We start from the raw sequence: 17685 nt of genomic DNA on the forward strand, positions 1-17685 counted from the left end.
GATTTTTGGTTTACAGAAATATTGTATTAGCAAAGGTTACTGCTTTGATACAATTTCCCTGCTGCTAGCTGAGCTCCCTTAGTGCTAACAACATCAGGGGCTTGTGGTATTTATAGTGCTCTTTTTCCCAAGATGAGGATTTGGAAGATCCTTACTGGTGCATCTGTTAACACGCGTTAACAGCCTCCCACAGACAGGCAGTCTTCAGGAGATGTAAAGCTGATCAAGCCAAAGCCTAGCCTGGACTTTATCCTGTGTAACTAACCCCAAATCCAGAACACAGGATCCACCTGGAGCCCGAACGCAGGCTGCAGGAGGATGGCCATGAAGGGCAGGTGCCAGCTGGGGCTGAGCTGTCAAACCGTCCATGCCTGCCCAAAACCGGCTGGTCCTGGTGGTCCCCCCAGGTCTCTGCCCCATCCTTCACACGGTTCTCATGGGGTCTGGCCCCAGACAACTCAACTCACGGACCTGGCAGAAAATTACCTTACATTTAATTGTGCTGCTCAGGATTGCTTTTCCGCCACCTTAGCAAGCGGGACCGGCTGTGGGTGAGCCCAAAGTGTGCCAGAGAAGTGCAGAAGGGGGTGTGGGGGAAAAGGCGCTGAGCAAGTTCCTGGATCAGCTCAAGCCATGACATGTGCCTTTGCCCTCACATTTGCTTTGAGGGTGACATAATATTAAGGGTGCTGACAAAGGAGCCCTGGCAAATCTTGGTGTTGTAGCTGAAGGAAAAACCGCACCAAAAGGAGCTGCTGTGCCCCTCTGCCAGGAGCTGCTGGCTGCAGAGTGGCTGCGGGTGCCAATGCCTCAGCGGCCCCTGGATAAAACTAAGCCGCCAGCGAAGGAGGTGCTAAGGCTCTGGACTTTGCCCTGTTGAAGTGGCGGAGGCAGAAACACACGGTCCCTTCTATCAGCCCCACGGTGGGGAGGTCAAAGCTTCCAGCAGAGGATTGGGAAGGGCAGATGGGGATAGCAACCTCCTGAGCTGGCACAGCAAGGCTGGCTAGTGCTGGGGTGTTGGTCCCATACAACCACAGCCTGCCTCTGCAGGAGGGGTGGGTACAGCCACCCCAAAACTATCAGAAAACCTCCCTTTGTAGGCAGGGGCTCAAATGTCTAACTAGACGGTGAGGCCTCAGCTGTTCAAATCATACTGTGAGGTATAAAAAACTTATTTTTCATTTCTAACCAATACAAAAGATACTCTTCCCCTTTCCCACTTCTCTGGGGCCTTGGCAATTCAGCTTTTGGCACTGTAGTGGTCTGGCTTCTGGAGAAGAAAAATCCGAAAACAATACTCTCAATGTTTACAACTCTCTGCTCTAAAAAAATGTGCATCTGTAAACTGCTGTCAAAAAAATACATTACTGTGTAACGAGGTACCCAGACTTTACTGACACTTACCAATTGTTCCTGTCCCCTAAAACAAATCTCAGAAACACCCTGCTGAAATGATAACACCCTGTCACAGTCTCCCAAGCTCTCCCAGAACATACCGTAGGGGCAGGTGCAAGCAACAGATGCACACGACTCTGAAGAGTTTTGAAAAATGAGATCCTGGAAAAGAAAATAAGAAAATACAGAATTAATTTTAGAGGGGAAAATGCCAGTTTCTACAGCATAAGGGCAAACAGAACTTCACATGGCAGAGGAATAGCTCATATACAAGCCTAAGATGTAAAATGTTAATTAAGACGTGGTGATGCCTTCATGCCCGTGATACATGGCACTGTAAATAAAGCTTGTACATATCGCTGCCTATGGCGGGGGGGGGGGGTGTGTGGAACTAGACGATCGTTGAGGTCCCTTCCAACCCAAGCCATTCTACGATTCTATGGTATGATACCCAAAGATGTGGGCGACGCTGGGGATTGCCTTACTTCACACCCGTTTTATGCCTTTATGAGGGAAGCCACAACTTCCTTTACGAGGAAGCCACGACTTATCGATGCCTGTGGAATAAAAATATTTACAACTCTGTGAGCATCGATGTGCAAGCGGGGCTGTGTGCTCAGCCTTTAAGACTCATCTCTAGCTCTTCTAGGACGGCTTTTTCAGGTAGATGCCTAACCGCTTCAAACTCTCACAGGGATAAGAACAGAGCTGTAATGACAGACTTCAGCTACAGCCAAAAGATGTATCTCTGAGCCATTGCCTTGTCGAAGTGGTAGCATGGCATGTGATGGGCTTGCTGGTTGGCCTTTACCAATCCATACACGATTCTGGCACACCACTCTCCCCACAGGGTTGTGGGGAGCTGGGGGTCGGCCTCTTCTTGCAGATAACTAGCGACAGGACTAGAGGGAAAGTCCTCAAGTTGTGCCAGGGGAGGTTCAGGTTGGAAACGAGGAGCCATTTCTTCTCAGAAAGAGCGGTCAGGCATTGGGACAGGTTGCCCAGGGAGGTGGTGGAGTCACCGTCCCTGGGGGTGTCCAAGGAAAGGCTGAACATGGTGCTTAGGGACATGGTTTGGTGGGTGACACTGGTGGTAGGGGGATGGTTGGAGCAGATGATCTTGGAGAACTTTTCCAGCCTTAATGATTCTGCGATTCTATGTGTGTGGTCAAAGAACTTGAGGGGGAAAGCAGCCAAGAAGGAGACGTGAATTTTGTCACACCGGGGGTTTAACAGGCTACAAACGCATGAACACAGCCGCACAGCAGCGATGTTCCCACCACGGCCACATGTCACCCCGGCAGCCCCCCGCCCCCCGCCGCCCCCAGCCCCCGCCCCGCACCAGGGTCCCCGGGGCAATTCCTCAATGGCGATGGCCACGCCCGCCCAGCAGGTGGGCGGGGCCTACGTCTGCCAGGCCCCGCCCCCCGCGCGCACGTGTGGAAAGCCCCGCCGCTTGTTCCCCGCGGGCTGGCCCCGCCCCCTGGCAACCGATTGGCTGCCCAGGCGGCAGGGGGCGTGGCGCGGGCGTGGCGCGCCGCGCCGGGCGGGCTCCACCCACGTGCGGCGGCGGCGCCGCGGGAGCGGGCGGGCGGCGGGCGGGCGAGCACACATCCCGCACGTAGCAGGCGTATTAATCAGCGCGGGGCCATCTGCCGCCCCGCTCCTTAAAACGGGCGGGGGCCGCCGCCCGCCGCCGCTCCCGCACGGCTCCCCAGTAGAGCAGGCTGCTCGCACGGCGGCAGCTGCAGTAGCAGTAGCAGCAGCAGTAGCAGCAGCGCGGGGCTCCGTCGGCGCCGCTGTCCCCGCGGTGCCCGGCCGCGGAGCTGAGCGCAGCCCGGGCGGCCGCCGGGAAAGTTTTGTCCCGGCCTGACCCGGCCCCGAGCGGCGGCAGAGCCCCCGCTGAGCTCGGCCTGGCGCCGGCGGGCGTCGCCTCCCGAGGCGTCCCCGCCGCGCCATGCCGCTGGGGCACATCATGCGGCTGGACCTGGAGAGGATCGCCCTGGAGTACGTCGTGCCCTGCCTGCACGACATCGGCTTCTGCTACCTGGACAACTTCCTGGGGGAGGTGGTGGGGGACTGCGTGCTGGAGCGGGTGAAGCGGATGCACCGCGACGGGGAGCTGGCCGATGGGCAGCTGGCCGGCCCCAGCCGCGGCGTCGCCAAGCGGCACCTCCGCGGCGACCAAATCAAGTGGATCGGGGGCACGGAGGAGGGCTGCGAGGCCATCAACTTCCTCCTCACGCTCATAGACCGCCTGGTGATGTACTGCGGGAGCCGGCTCGGCAAGTACTACGTGAAGGAGCGCTCCAAGGTAAGGGGCTGCGGAGCCCCGCGGCCGCACAAACTTTCCGTGCCCGTCCCGGGCAAGCCCCGCCGCTCCGTGCCCGGGGACCGGGAAACGGATAGGAGCCCCCTCGCCTTCCCCTGCGGTTCATGTGTCGCTGCCGACCCCGGTCAGGCCGACCCCTGTGCCCCCATGTGCCGCCGGGCATCGCCATGGAGCGGGGCGGCTGCCGGCGGCACCCCGGGTGCTTCCCAGCTGCGGGCAGCCGGCACCGCCGGGGCTGGGAGCACCCTGGCAGAAAAAGCCTGGCCTTGACCATGGCTTTCCCTTGGAGGGCTGTTTGAGGTGGGCGGGAGAGCTCCCTACCCCTCTGTGTGCACGTACGCCGCTGGCATCGCCTCGCTTGGCTGCTGGCGCCCATGCGGTGGTGTTTTCCGAACTAGTTTCTGTGTTCTGCCTCCTGCCAGTGCCCTGCAGCTGAAGAGGCTGTCCTTGCAGCATCGGGGATGTGGCACAAAATAAGAGATGCTCTGTTTGAGCGCGGAAAACTTTGCTTTTGGAAGGGAAGAGTTATTTTTCTTGTAGGCTTTCTTCCTCAGGAGTGGAGAGGGCACAAGTATATTGCCATCATAGGTGTCTTTCCCAATAAAATGTCATTGCCCTTGCCATGTAGTTACTTTAGTTTGGGCTAACTTTATTTTTCGTACCTCATCTTGCAGTGGCAAAATGGACTGGCTTGGAACCAACTTTGTTTCATTGTCCTGAATGCTGAAAATGTCCCCGTTTCTTTTTTCTTCTGACTTGAATTCTGTAATAGACAGCATGCTTCCAAAACATTCACATCTTTTTGAGATGTGTGAGAAATAGTAATGATGAAACTTTAGAAAAGCAAACCAACAAAGAAACATGACAAAAGTGAAAAGTTAGGCATTTCTTTTCGTCCTAACTTGCACTGAACTACAGGGATATGTGACAGGTGCTGTGCTTGTGTTTTTTTTTTTTTAAATATATATATATATTTAACAAAAAATAATAAAAAAAACCAGTATGCTTACCAATTGCTTGGGAACACCTTAAGACCTGTGCATGTGCATGCACCTCTCTGCCCCTGCACACCTGCATGCAGTGATGAGAATAAGGCTGGAGCATTGATCCACTGCTTAGCCCCACTGAAGTACTGATCAATTCAGTTAGAGCTTGAGTAGATTTACTTTTGAATGGAAGCAGACTGAAGTTGACTTAGTTGTGGAAGGAGCCTGTTTGGTGTAGGGAGGTATAAATAACCAGTCGTCTCTGGCATGCCTGTAAGAACATCCTAGTTTGTTCTTCTGTGTGCCTGAGCACTGCTGAAAGTGCAGTGCTGTTTTGTAAGGTGTTTGGGGGGAAAACTCAACTGTGTGCTTGAGGGCTGATGGCACTGGCTGGGGAGAAGGGTCTTTTGGGGAGTGAATTTGGATTGTAGAAATGACTTTAAAACTGAGTTGTGTTCTTGCGGTCATTTTTGTACCAATAGTAATAATGCAGGACAGAGCTTGTTTTATAAATAGGTATGAAGTTACTTGCTGTAAAGTGAATTTTTTGGCCCTTGTTCTTTAGCAGGGAAGGTATCAGACACCAAACAAATGGTAATGCTGTACTACAGTCCAGGATTGAAAGGGACTCAATATAATTTGTAAAGCTGTGTGCAGAGGAATTTCCATCTGAAATTAATAGTAACCAATCCCTTTATTATAATAATAATAATAAATGCCATGGATATGGGAGTAGTAGCTGTCATCTGTAGCTGGCATGTGGGACACCTTCAGCAGGAAGATTTTTCCTGTGACTAACCAAATGACTACTGCAGTGCATGCAGGCTCCCACGTCACCTATGGACACTTCCCTTCTGCCATTAAACCAGCCTATGTTGCTTATCTTTTGAAGAGTTGTGAGTGCATGTGCAAAAAATAAAATAAAAATCAGTTTTAAATTCAATGTATTTTTCTTTTATTTTACCGATTAGACTAGAAGCTGAATTGGATGCCCAAAAAACTGCCACGTGTTTGGGAAAGGGAGTTGTTTCTGAGCCACTGGATCAGCACTGTGTAGATGGACATGTGCTATTATAATTTATTGGTTTGGGATGTGTGGGTCTTAGACAGATGGGACTAAGCATCCAGAGTAGTATATTGAAAGTGTGAGCCTTTTTAAAACAAAAGTATGTCTTTAATTTTCAGCCTAAATACTGGAAGAGGGGGAGAGGTTTGCTTAGCAAATGAACTTCTGTGAACTTATTGTCTGCTTAGTGTAACGTGCTTCATGCTTTTTTTTTTTGTAGCTACAAAAAAAACAAAAGGAGACAAGAAAGACTTCTGTACACTAAAGGAAGCTTTCCTTGCAGCTACGTATGAGAAATCAGTCAGTTAGGACTTTGCCATTTCCATATGACTTTCAACACCATTACAAGAAAGTTAAGATTGTGTCAAAGAGAATGGGTGGAAGATATGGTTTTACAACAGAGCCGGATACACTTAAGAGCTGTTGGTTGGTATTTGAGGGCTGATAATGAAATGTAACCTTTCATCTTTGCAGAGCAGTGATCCAAATTTATCTTTGGAACAAGCCATATTTAAAAATATTAGCTGACATGGTTAAAAGATAAAAATAACCAGACAACATCCTTCTAGAGTGCTACTCTGTTGCAGACCCAACATAGTGCCTGTTGGCTTCTGCATTCTCCTAGAGTTTCCCTTTTCTAGTAAAATAACACAAGGGTTGCCCACTTACAGAAGCTAAATGGATGAGGACCTCACCAAGGCATAGTTGACCAGGGTTCAGCCTTCTTGGTGCAAAAGGATTCACCTCCTCATACAGAGGGATGCTCTGACCTGAGGAGGAGGTCAGCCTGGTCCTGGGGACCTGTCTCCGTGCTGCAGGAGCTCTGGTGCTTAGTGGAGGGGCTGGGAAGCAAGGCTGCAGCTTGCTCTGCCAGGCCAGTCACCTGGAGTGCCCCCAGGGGCTGCCCATGAAGCACTCATGAGCTGGAGCTCCTCCTGTCCCAAAGTCCCTTCTCCCACAGTCCCTTCTCGGTGCTAGCTGGACTCTGCAGGGGCTTTTGGGGCGGTGGAGATGGCCCTGATTGAGTCAAGCTTGGGCCCACTTGGGTGCTGCTCAGGTGCAGAGGTGGCACAGGGGCCTGCCACATCTTGTAAAACTTTCAGGGGAGGGCAGTTATAAAGTTTTGTAGGAGGTGAGATGTCTGCCCTGGAGAATAATCCCTGTATTATAAACATATAATTGAAAGCAGCAACATTTAAAAAAAGGAGAGGTGGGAAAATATTCCAGAAAAGAAGCCGTGTGACAGCCTGGTCCCTGTCAGCGCTGGAAGTGCTGGTGCCTGCAATGAGGGGTGGAGGGGACTTCGAACCGGCGTGGCGGCGCTCGGCCTGGACTCTGCACTCTGGTCCTGACTGCGGCCTGTCCCGCCGCATGTCACTGGTACCCTCTCAGGTGCTGTCATGGCTTGAAATCCACATAAGGGCTGCCTCTGGGGACCTCGAGCTCACCTTGCGTGTGCTGGGTGCTGATGAGTCCTACTGGCTAGAAATGGGATTGAGGCTCCTTGCCTTATTTTCCAGGAGCTGATCTTTTCTGAGGAAAGCCTGTGATGTTTTTAGCTCAGAATCCAACTGCTCCTGTTCAGTATCAAGTATATGGCCTGAAGTTTAAAAAATATGTTTCCAATATGTGATTCATTTGCTTAGAAGTCCCTGTGGGATGTGAACTCTTTTGAAATGCATGCTTCAAAATCTTCATGTGGGCCTTTCTGGGACACTTTTTCTGGGACACTTTTCACATCTTCCACTTGTAGTTGTGACGCTTTCCTGCTCACCAGCACACTGATGGGCTTGCTAAATGTCACAGGAGAAGCTGGCACTTTGTGGTGGTGGCACTTGGTGGCTTGCGAGTGACAGCTGAAAAATGGGGTGGCTCCTTTTGCCTGCCATGAGATGAGGTGTTCTTAGGCAGGTTTTAACACATGGCCTGCCTAGCAGGACTTTACCAAGATTTCTATTCCTGAGGATTTAAGAAACATGAAATGTCACAGGCTGGGCTTGAGTGGCTTTCACCACATCCCTCATAACTCAGGTAATGAGGTAAAATATTGTTGTATTTATGTATGAAAGAAGAAAGCTTCTATTCTCTATACTCTTCAGAATTCAAATTCTGTCCATTGCAATTAAAATAATGTGAAACACACTGCTTTTTCTGACTTGAGGTGTGGATGTAAGGAGCAGGATAGCAGAGCTGAAGGGCAGTGCTGCTTATAGAAATATACTAGTTCACTGTACTTCACAAAGGATTTTTGGTACTTGCGTAGCAGCATGCCTTGCAATTAGTTTACAATGGGATGTCTGATGAATATCACCATCCAGAAGAAATATGCATAATTTTTCTTTCTTTTTTCTAATCAAATGCACATGTTCTGGCATAATGGGTAAGTTCAAATCTGTTCTTCTGGCCGGCTGCCGGCAGAGTCCAGAGCCACTGGAACTGTAAATACAACAGACAAGTCGTTTTATGATATCAGACTGAGGAATTCAGCATTGGCAGGGATCCTGGAGTGGTTGCTTTGGCCCTGTGTCAAAACTGATGTTTATATCTGTGTTTGTCAAGCAAGATTAGTTAGCCTGGTTAATTATACACAGGAATGTATAATTTTTACTTGACAGTCAGAGCAATAAATGAGTATAAACCTGGGTATATTAGCTCTTGTTTTTGTTCGTCATCAAATTATTCTCAATGACTTCTTAAAACTTTCAAAAGATGCTTTTTCTTTCTGGTAATAGTTATATAGAGAATCTTTCAGATTGCTTCTTTACTCAGCAGGGACAGGGTATTGGCAAAACGGGTCAATATTTTACAGTCAGTGATGCACATGCCCACAAGCAAGCTCAGGAGCATGGGTGGCCTCTGTGGGGTGGTATGTGAGCTCCTACTCAAGTGAAGTGGCTTAGAAGGATCTTAGGTTTGGTGCCTGTTTAAAAAAAAAAAAAATTGGGGAAAAATCTCACCATTGTCAGTGCATGTTGCACCAGAGGCTTTGCCAGCTGGGTGGCTGCCCTTGGTCCTCCTGTCCTCCTCTTGTGGAGGAGAGCACTGTAACCACCCAGCAGCTTTCCTCGAGGAGCATGCCTGTGTGCTTTGTAGTCGCAGTTGCAGAGGAGGGCAGAAGATGGCTAATCCTGTAAGAAAAGGAAGATAAGTGTGGGCTAGACAGTGTAGAGTGCAAAGCAGTCTGTTTATCCTTAGTTTGTGCACGTTTATAGTGTCAGGGCAGGTTGCTTGACTTTTTTCCTGCTGTCTGTAGCTTTGCAGTCATGCAGTGCTTGATGGGTCTTAATTGGACTCCTGAGCTATGTAATGATGGCAAAGCAGTGAGGTTTTCCACAGTCTGTCCCATACCTGTAGGACATCTTCCTCAGCACCTTCCCATCCACTGCGATAACTGCACTGGTACCAGTCCATCCCAGTGCCACTATGTCAGCTTGTAAAGCTGGAGACTTGCTGCGGGAGCTGTACTGGCATGCCTGCCAACATCCCTATTGCAAGCCCTAAGTAAATAGGTGCCTCTTGGTTTGTTTTCGTATGAGGGCTCATTGCATGTCGAGGTAAACCTTACCCTGTTCCTCCCCGCACAGCTGGGTAATGCAGGTGGCATTAATGCCTCTCGGTACACGGCGTGTTTGTCCTTTGGACTCCCAGGGGTGTGTGCGGCATTGCAAGGCAAAGTGTCCTTGGGAGAGCTGCTGGGGAAAGCTGCAAGATTCAGAGTTCAGTGTCCCCCCTCTTTGCCTCATCAAGCAGGCTGAGCTTGCACTTTGGGAAGGAGGGGAGCAGGTCCCTGCTATTAGAATCTGTACACAGCCTTTTTCCAAGGTGGTTATTAATGAATAATTGAGTTCATTACAGCTCAGTGCTAATAACAGTACATGCTTAAATGAAGATGCATTGATGCTCGTAACACTGATGCAGGACAACAGATGCACAACAAAAGTGAACTTGTTCCTTTCCATTAAGAACTCAAGCTGTCTGTGTTAACCCAGTGTCTTTACTTGATTACACAGTAAACACTTGGCTCTTTGACTTCCAGACTTACTTGGAAAAGAGTAAGTAATACAGCCTTATCCCAAGCAATTCTTGACTTAATCCCTGGAAGTCTCTTCTCCTTCCCTTGTCTCCTCCACTGCACCATTTTGTCTTTCCAGACAGACTTTTTTCCTGCAGTGGTGGTGCTGGTGGTGGGGTTCAGCAACTCCCTCAGCGGTTCCTTTCCATCTGTGGAAGGGGTGGGACAGAGGAAGAAGATAAAATCACAATGACCCAAATATAAAGGCATTTTTAATCAGATGAAATCTCGATGTTTGCTGAGCAGACTGGACACACTTGGAAAAGATCAATGCTTTTACCAAACGTTTCAAGATGATTCTTATGAAGTCAAAGTACTTTTTTTTTTGATACTCACTTTTTAAAAAGTTTTATATTTTCCTGCTACTGTTTCAGCTGGATTGCCTTTTCCCATTGTGAAATAGGTCAATGGCAACTTGTCCTTTGGCATCAGCAGGCTGCATAGTGCTCATCCATTTTGCACTGGGTGGCTTGTGAGAATTAGGAGGTCAGGAAGGGAAGCCAGTGAGTAAGTGTTGGTGGTTTTAGACTTAGGGAGAAGGAGGCTATCTATGTGCGTAACAACTTGAGGGAATTTGGAGCCTTGGGTTGGATTTATCATAACTGTAATCCTTCTGTCACAAAGCTGAAGATTGAAACAATGTCAGAAGGCTGCCAGCAACACGAGAGTCTCAGCTTCTGGAAAGGTTTTATTGGATTAGTAGAGGAGCTCTAGGGTAGAGGTGTTTCAAGAACTGCTCTTGGTATCTGTGCTGAGGGCAGCTGATGGCCCCCTTGGTGGGCTCGGGATGATAAATAACTGCTGTGTTAGCACAGAACATGGGGTGGCTTGACAAAAGGTTTTGATTTACACATGATGTTACACAGCAATTTGTTTTAGACCTTTCATTTCTCTGAAAAGAGATGACAGGGAGTTGGTCAGAGAAGCAGGAAGGTCTCTCTGGCTGTTCAGACAGTGAGGTGGAGGAAGAAAAATGATGGAGGCTCCTGCCAAGTAGACTGTCTCCTACTGCTTAACTATTCGCAGGCGTGCAGTTCCCTACTGCTCCTGCTGTGATCTGGACAGAGCTCTACGCCCCATTTCCCCTCCATCGCCCACTCACATATGCATCTCCTGCCTCTCTGACAGTAGAGCTTTTCTCTGCAGTTGTTTTTTCTCTTGTCATTGTGCTTTGGCAAGATAACATAGACAAAGAAACTTAGTGCCACCATGAAAAGCACTTAATGGAAAGTACTTTATTGAACAAGCTGCTTTTTGCTCTGATTTCGCACAAATGAAACAGTGCAAGAGATTTTACTGAACATAATAGTTCCGTGAAGGCTTAGTGAATGTTCATGCCGCTAGCCACCCAGTCTGAAATGAACAGTGTAAATCAGAGGAGTAGAGTATAGCACGCTATCTGCACAGACTGGAAACAGTTTGTCCAAAGCTTTGTAAGCTGGAAAGGGCAGGGTAACCACAACTTCTGGCAAACACCAGGGAATTGCAACCTACTTTGTAGCAAAAAGAACTCTTTTTATCATTATTTTGAGGCTAATATGTATCTAGTTAATATGAATCCTTTGGTCAGAGTTGTCTTTCTTTGCTTTCTTTTTGGATCTGACTGTCCAAACAAGAAACATTTACATTTTTCATGTCTAAGTCATACTAATAATTAATCTTTGCGTAGACCTTATTTCTTGCACTGTCATTTTTTTATACAATTTGATAAGATGTTTTTAAAGCTTTGGCTCTGCTTCAGGAACTCACTTAAGTACTTTTTTTTGAAAGACTCTTTGAAATCAATGGGTCTGAAGTACATCCTTTGGCGCTTGGCTTGGACTGTACTAGAATGTTTAGAATACTTCAGGAAAAGTTGCAGTGATCTCTTGTGCTGCCCTAAGTTTTTGTCTGTGTTTTGTTTTAGATTTGCAATGTGGAACATCTTTTACTTATACGGTGTCTTGGAAGGGAGCAAAGAACCCTTTTTGATGAAAGGTCTAACGCTAGCACTGTTCATGTTATAGATGTCGGTTACAATTTGTTTCTGACCTTTGCAATTAACTATCTCGTGGCAAACCTGCCTTATGCCAGTAAGAGAAGCAGTTATTGCAGTAATGCATACAGGGAAATGGTGCTGGGCTGCAAGGCAGTGTCAGGCAGTGGGTGCTGGCATGGGGCCTGCCGACTGCCATAGGCTTCAGGGAGGGGAAACATGCAGAACTAGGGGAATTTGGTAGGAGTGGGCTTTTTCTTTATTTTTTAAAGAAGTCTTAGTCCTCAACTTGACTATTCTGAGGTTAAGTCTTAGGATGTTGTGTTTGCTGCTGGACTATATAAAGTGTAACTGCACCTTTCCCTTCTGATTTCCCATCGGGAGTCTGGTAGAAGTGGTTTGGAGGCAGAAAAGGGAGGAGCTTCACTGTAAATGCTGTAGCACGTCCTGCTGTTGAGGCATGTAAATCGTGGTATACAACTAGCTGTGCATCAACAGAATAGGGTCCCTCAAGATGTATTGATAATTCTGTTCTTTACAGTATTCACCAATGCTTCCGTTTCCCTAAATGAACGTGTACTCTGCCTTCCTCTGTCTGTGCAGCATGTGCATGGTGTCTCTGAGGCCGGCCAACAGGAAGGGTCACTGCCTGGTTAAGTATTTTACAGACTTCCTCTTCACAGAGGAGCAATGAGAGGATTTGCAAATGCCAGTTCTCATTGCCAAATTTATTGTAATTCAGCATATGATAGTGGTCAAAGGCTGAAGTGTCGGGGTTGTGTGTTTTGCTGTTATAATCCTAAATGCACAACTTGGCATCTAGCTGGTGATTTGAAGGCTCAGTGCCTACCTGGCAGTGATAATTTCTGGGTGAAATGAAAATGTTGACCTGTCTTTTTCTGTTATTTTTTTTTTACACTTAACTAAGATGACTGCAACTGAAAGAAGTATATATTTTTTTCTTAGTTTCCACATGGTTTTTGCTGGGGCTCAGTTAAAAGCCTGTTTCACTGCTCACCATCTGTAGAAGGAATTGCTGCTAATGGTGAGCTATATTAGTGCGATGCCTTGGCTGTAGTTAGGAAAAGCACCCGTTGTGCTGATGGTGACCAGAGCTATAGGTAGACCCAGTGCCTACTGCACCCCCACACCTAATGATGCCGATGTACCCCTCCATCTCTGCTTCTGTATCTCCTTCCCCCTCTGCCCTTCCTATCACAGAGGAGCACTTATACCCCACAGCTCCAGCAAAGCCAGCTGACCACCTCACCAGAGGGTTTTCTACCCACCCTGCCCATTCTGCCACCTCTTGCATCCATCCTGGCAAACAGGAGGGATGGGGAGGAGGGCTGCTTGCCCTGGCTGCCCAACCAGCCGCATCGTTGCAGAGCAGCCCCCGCGGTAGCTCTGAGTACGTACCACTCCCGTTGTGCTGGCTGCCAGAAAGGAAGAGGAAAAAGGAGGGAACAGAGCCAGAAAGACCTCTCCAGGCTTTCTGCATCCTCAGGAAACATCCTGAGCTCACACCAGACTGACCACCTCCCTCCTCAGCCATTGCTGTGCTTCCTGCGAAAACCACCTTTCTTGCTGAAGACCATCATTACTTTGGGACCCAGCCCCAATTTCTGTCTTGAGAAGCCTCTCAAGGGCTGTTGCAGTGGGAATTGCTGGGCAAGGCTGCAGAGGGACAGTAGGGAGCAGAGTGAATGGAGCAGGGGAGGCATACAGCGGCCCATGGCTGCTGTATCCCTGCACGGGGCCACTGCCCTGGCCAGCAGGTCACAGTGGGTGGCAGCCGCTGCCGTACAGCCGGCCTGTGGGGTTGGGCCCTTCTGTCAGGTGGTGGCAGCATAAATCCGTGGGAGAGCTCTGACCAGTGGAAAAAAGTGGGAATTTGTCAGCCTGAGCTCAAACCTGGGCTCTGACGATGCCTGGCAGCTGTGTTTAGGGCCAGGCTTCCTCGTCTAGGGGTCAAGGGCTTTTGGCAACAGCTTTAAGATGTGCAACTGTGAGGGTTTGCAAATGTAAAGATGGAGTGCGATTTGCTGTGTGCATCACCGTGTGTATTTGTTTTCTTTGCTCAGATTTGCTGTTTGTGTTGACACATGTTTTGCTGATACAAGTAGCAACTGTGTGGATGGGGAGGGCAGGCACTACAACACTTGAACTGTATTTACTAATGGTTTTTATTGCCTAACCTTAGAACAGGTATGTAGCTATATCATTACAAAATGGCCTTGAATTTAAACGGCTTCTTTCCCTTTCTGCAGGGAAAGTGCTGTGTCATTATGCACACGTTCATCCCCTTTAATTGCACCCACACTCAATAGATCGTGCTGTTGTGAGGTACAAGTGTAGTCACGGCCCCACAACTTTATGGGCAGGCAAAGCCTTAGAGGTAAAGACTACACACGTTGTTTAAGCACAACATAAATTATTTGTGATGGTAATTTATTATAGGTAACTTTAATGAATTTCACCCGTATTCATTTCCACAAAATCCTGTGCAGGGATAAGTGTACTGCTGGCTCGGCAATGTCCTCCAGGAAGGTGCCGGGGGTTGAGCAGGAGATGGGAGGAGGGCGAGTGAGACAGCTTCACTGCGAAGTTAATATAGGAGACAACAAGCTTCATCAATTAGTCTTAATTCAGTGATACTACCATGAAAACAAATGTTCGAGAACCATTCATCTCTCTGTTTATGTACTGTGGGAATGTCTCAGCAGCTTCAGAAACCCAGACAACTTTGGGAGGACCCCTGAGGCACGTTTGGGGTACCTGTCTGGTGCAATGGTGCTGGTCTGGACCCTGCCTCCCTCCCTGGCAGCACGGAGGGACGTGTACTGCTGGGAAAAGGGCAAAGGAGAACATCTCTCTCCAGCGAGGTCCTCCTGAAAGTGGTGGTGGCTCACAGCCACCTCTGCCCACTGGCAATTCTCTGGGGCGTGATGCTCGCAGAAAGCACTGTGGGTGCCACCTACCACGTGTTGACAGATAGAGCCTTGTGGGCAGCGTTGTTCACTTGCCCTGGGCCTGCAGGTTTAAAAGTAAATGAATAGTGATGGAAAAAAAAGGACTTTGGCCAGCTCAGGCAGCCCTAATAGCATCAAGACTCCCACGTAGGCTTGCCTGTCTGGTGGCCATCTTTCGTGGCCTCAATGCACCTGGAAGAGCCTGAAAATACACAGAAGTCTTTAAAAGTTTCAGGAAAAAATGCGGTGTAATCTGCTGGGTGATTCCTAGCAGAACTGAAAAGGTCTTCAACGCTGACAACAGATGAAAGGAGAGAAAATTTAAGGAGCTATGAAATTCCTACCAATGAGGTGTTAATACCCTGCAGAGAACGTATTTGCTAGTTACCTTGCATTTATTCCCCACTGAGAGCCTGAACATCCAGGGACATCCTTCCAGATTTCCTTAATGAGCCCGCGGTGACGATTCCCCTTTCTGCATGGGTGGGGATTGTCCCCTGTCCCCGGGGGCCCGTTACACAGGATGCTTTCTCCATCTGCATCGGATGTGCGGGGTGCTTTCTCATTAGCGCTGGTAGTCCATGTTTGCCTCCCGAGGGGGAAAGGGGAGCAAAGTGGTTTTCTGGGTGACGAAAGACCTTCAAGCGCAGGCATAAATGATCCTCAAGTGCAATCACACAGGGTGTTTTTAAAGCACAGATATGGCACCGTGAGCGTATGGACGCGCTGCGGGGCCAGCGGGAACCAGAAAGGAGAAGTGCCTTCTCGGTGGTGTGTGCCGTGAGCGTGGGTTTTTTCCTCTTCCCTCCGCAGCTTCTCCGTGAAGTGCACTCTGGAGTAAAGTTTGCGTTTGATTGCCGATAGCCTCACGCTCCGCACGTAGCACTGTCATTAAGCCATCATCTCGCTGGCCGGCAGCCAGGGCTCGGCAGCCGAGGGGCGGGCGGTCCTTCCAAACTGAAGCAGCCTTTATTGATACACCGGCGCACTGCGCATGTTTACGGCTGCTAATTGGAGGCCTAATCTGAATATCCTTGAGTGGACTAATTCACTGGCAATAGCCTTTTAAATTTCAGGTCCTACCGCGATGGCATGCCTGCTCTTCACAGCACGTTAATCTCTTTGGAAGCTGTATTGTCGCTGCGTGCCTTGTAGGGCGCAACGGCTGGCTAACGTTTCAGCCTAAAATGTAGTTTTAGGTCAGAGGATGATGTGAAATAAAAATCTTAACCTGATTTTCGCCTTGCAGGATGTGAGACAGGAGTGCTGGGGAGCTGGAGAAAAATGTTAATTGATATGCATGCATGAGTATGTAGATTAATTAAACATACAAGAAAGGAGGTTAATCCTTTTAATGATTAGAAGAAGCAAAGCTGCTCACTGCAAGTACAGTTGGGATCCTATGGCAATTTTGGATTTGTTTCCTTAAACCTCAGTATTTTTTCTCCTGGCCATGCCTAGAGGCTGAAGACAGAATCTAGGTGGTGGTCTGAAAGCAAGAGGTGTTATTTTACTTTCGTCTTTTTTTTTTAAAGTTATCTGGACAGTATATGGAGGAAGGTGAATGCCTGCGACCCTTTCACCTAGGGAACTAAAAGTCAGATTTCTCTCCTCTGGAGCCTGGAGAACTTCTGTCTGTGTCAGGTCCTTTGCAGTTTCCTGAATAGCCTGTCCAACTTTGAACTCCCCTTGTTGCTGGTTACCTCCTGGGATCTCAGAGAATCTCACTGCTGTCTCCAAAGCTTGGTTTGCAAATGCTCCCCTCTCTCTTGGCAGCTACAGACAGCCATGGCCAACACAAGGCATAGCTGCTCTGTGCCTTCCCACTTCACAGCAGCATTACACTGGCATCCAGCTTGAAATTGAAGGACATCCAAACTTGTCTCTAAGTGGATGTTCTGCTAAGAAAAGAAATAAAATAGGCACAAGCTGAAGCTGTCCTTCACATTAATAGGACTCTTCAGTTCATGAAGAACTGAATTTTGTTGTCAATCATTAGAAAAGCTTCCTAAGTCCCGCTACAGATTCATATAATGGTGAGTTCATTTCTAAAGCAGTGTCAGTCTATGACCTAGCTTCCTTACAGACAAACTCCATGAGATCTGAAAGGGACTCCTTGAGCTACCACTGGGTAGCATGCCAGTTGTCAACAGCTGTGTGGTATGGTGAAAATCCATAAACAGAGCTTTCATGGGTAATTCTTTGTTTCTGTTTGCTTCCACCCAGAAGAAATTCAGTAATCTTCCATCTTAGAGAAAACTGAATAATAAACAAGAATAACCTGAGTATCTCTGCATCTTTTTCTGAAGATGAGAGCAATACTCTCCCTCACAATTCCCAATCTCTGGCTGGTGCTCAAAAAATTCTCCGAAATACATCACTGTGCACCTCAAAACAGTAATTGAGTTACAGTGGTGCATGTGAAAGACTGAAATGGAGTAAGAAGGGAGAGATGAACTTTTTGGTTCTTGGGAGATCTCAGTCTGATGATCAAGGTCACAGGCGTGTAGGGAGGAGCAAGTACCAGACTAACTGGCTAAAGTGCTAACCATAGCAACAGAATTTTTTGTATAGTTGTAAGTTCTTGCACAGCATTAAGGTACTATTAAAGAAGTCCAACATATAGTGCTTCAGACTTCCATAGATTAGCTGCCTACCAGTACAGGGTCCTATCAGTCTTTCATATCTAGTTTGCCCAGCTTCAAATAGATTATTGCTACTAGCATCCCAGGTACCTTCATGTTGTAGGGCTGTTTCCACAAGCTAATGAAGAAAGTCTTCGGCAAACAGTGCTTGAAGGTGAATTTGTGGAGTTTGATCTGCTTTGTGCTTCATGAAAGAAGGTAGCTGCCCTGGGGTTTTTATTGTTATCTCTGGTGGCTTT

The 17685-nt window shown here is 48.2% G+C and overlaps 1 protein-coding gene across 1 annotated transcript in view; it reads left to right on the forward strand.

Moving 5' to 3' along the window:
- Window positions 1-2969: 2969 nt before the first annotated feature.
- Window positions 2970-17685, forward strand: part of EGLN3 (egl-9 family hypoxia inducible factor 3) — a 28640-nt gene continuing 13924 nt past the window's right edge. Inside the window, exon 1 of the mRNA XM_048058753.2 lies at window positions 2970-3712. Coding sequence (XP_047914710.1) covers window positions 3356-3712 — 357 coding nt within the window. The 5' untranslated portion in view covers window positions 2970-3355. The remainder of the gene's footprint in view (window positions 3713-17685) is intronic.

The sequence above is a fragment of the Anser cygnoides genome, chromosome 5 (genome assembly GCF_040182565.1).
Source record: "Anser cygnoides isolate HZ-2024a breed goose chromosome 5, Taihu_goose_T2T_genome, whole genome shotgun sequence".
Lineage (NCBI taxonomy): Eukaryota > Metazoa > Chordata > Aves > Anseriformes > Anatidae > Anser > Anser cygnoides.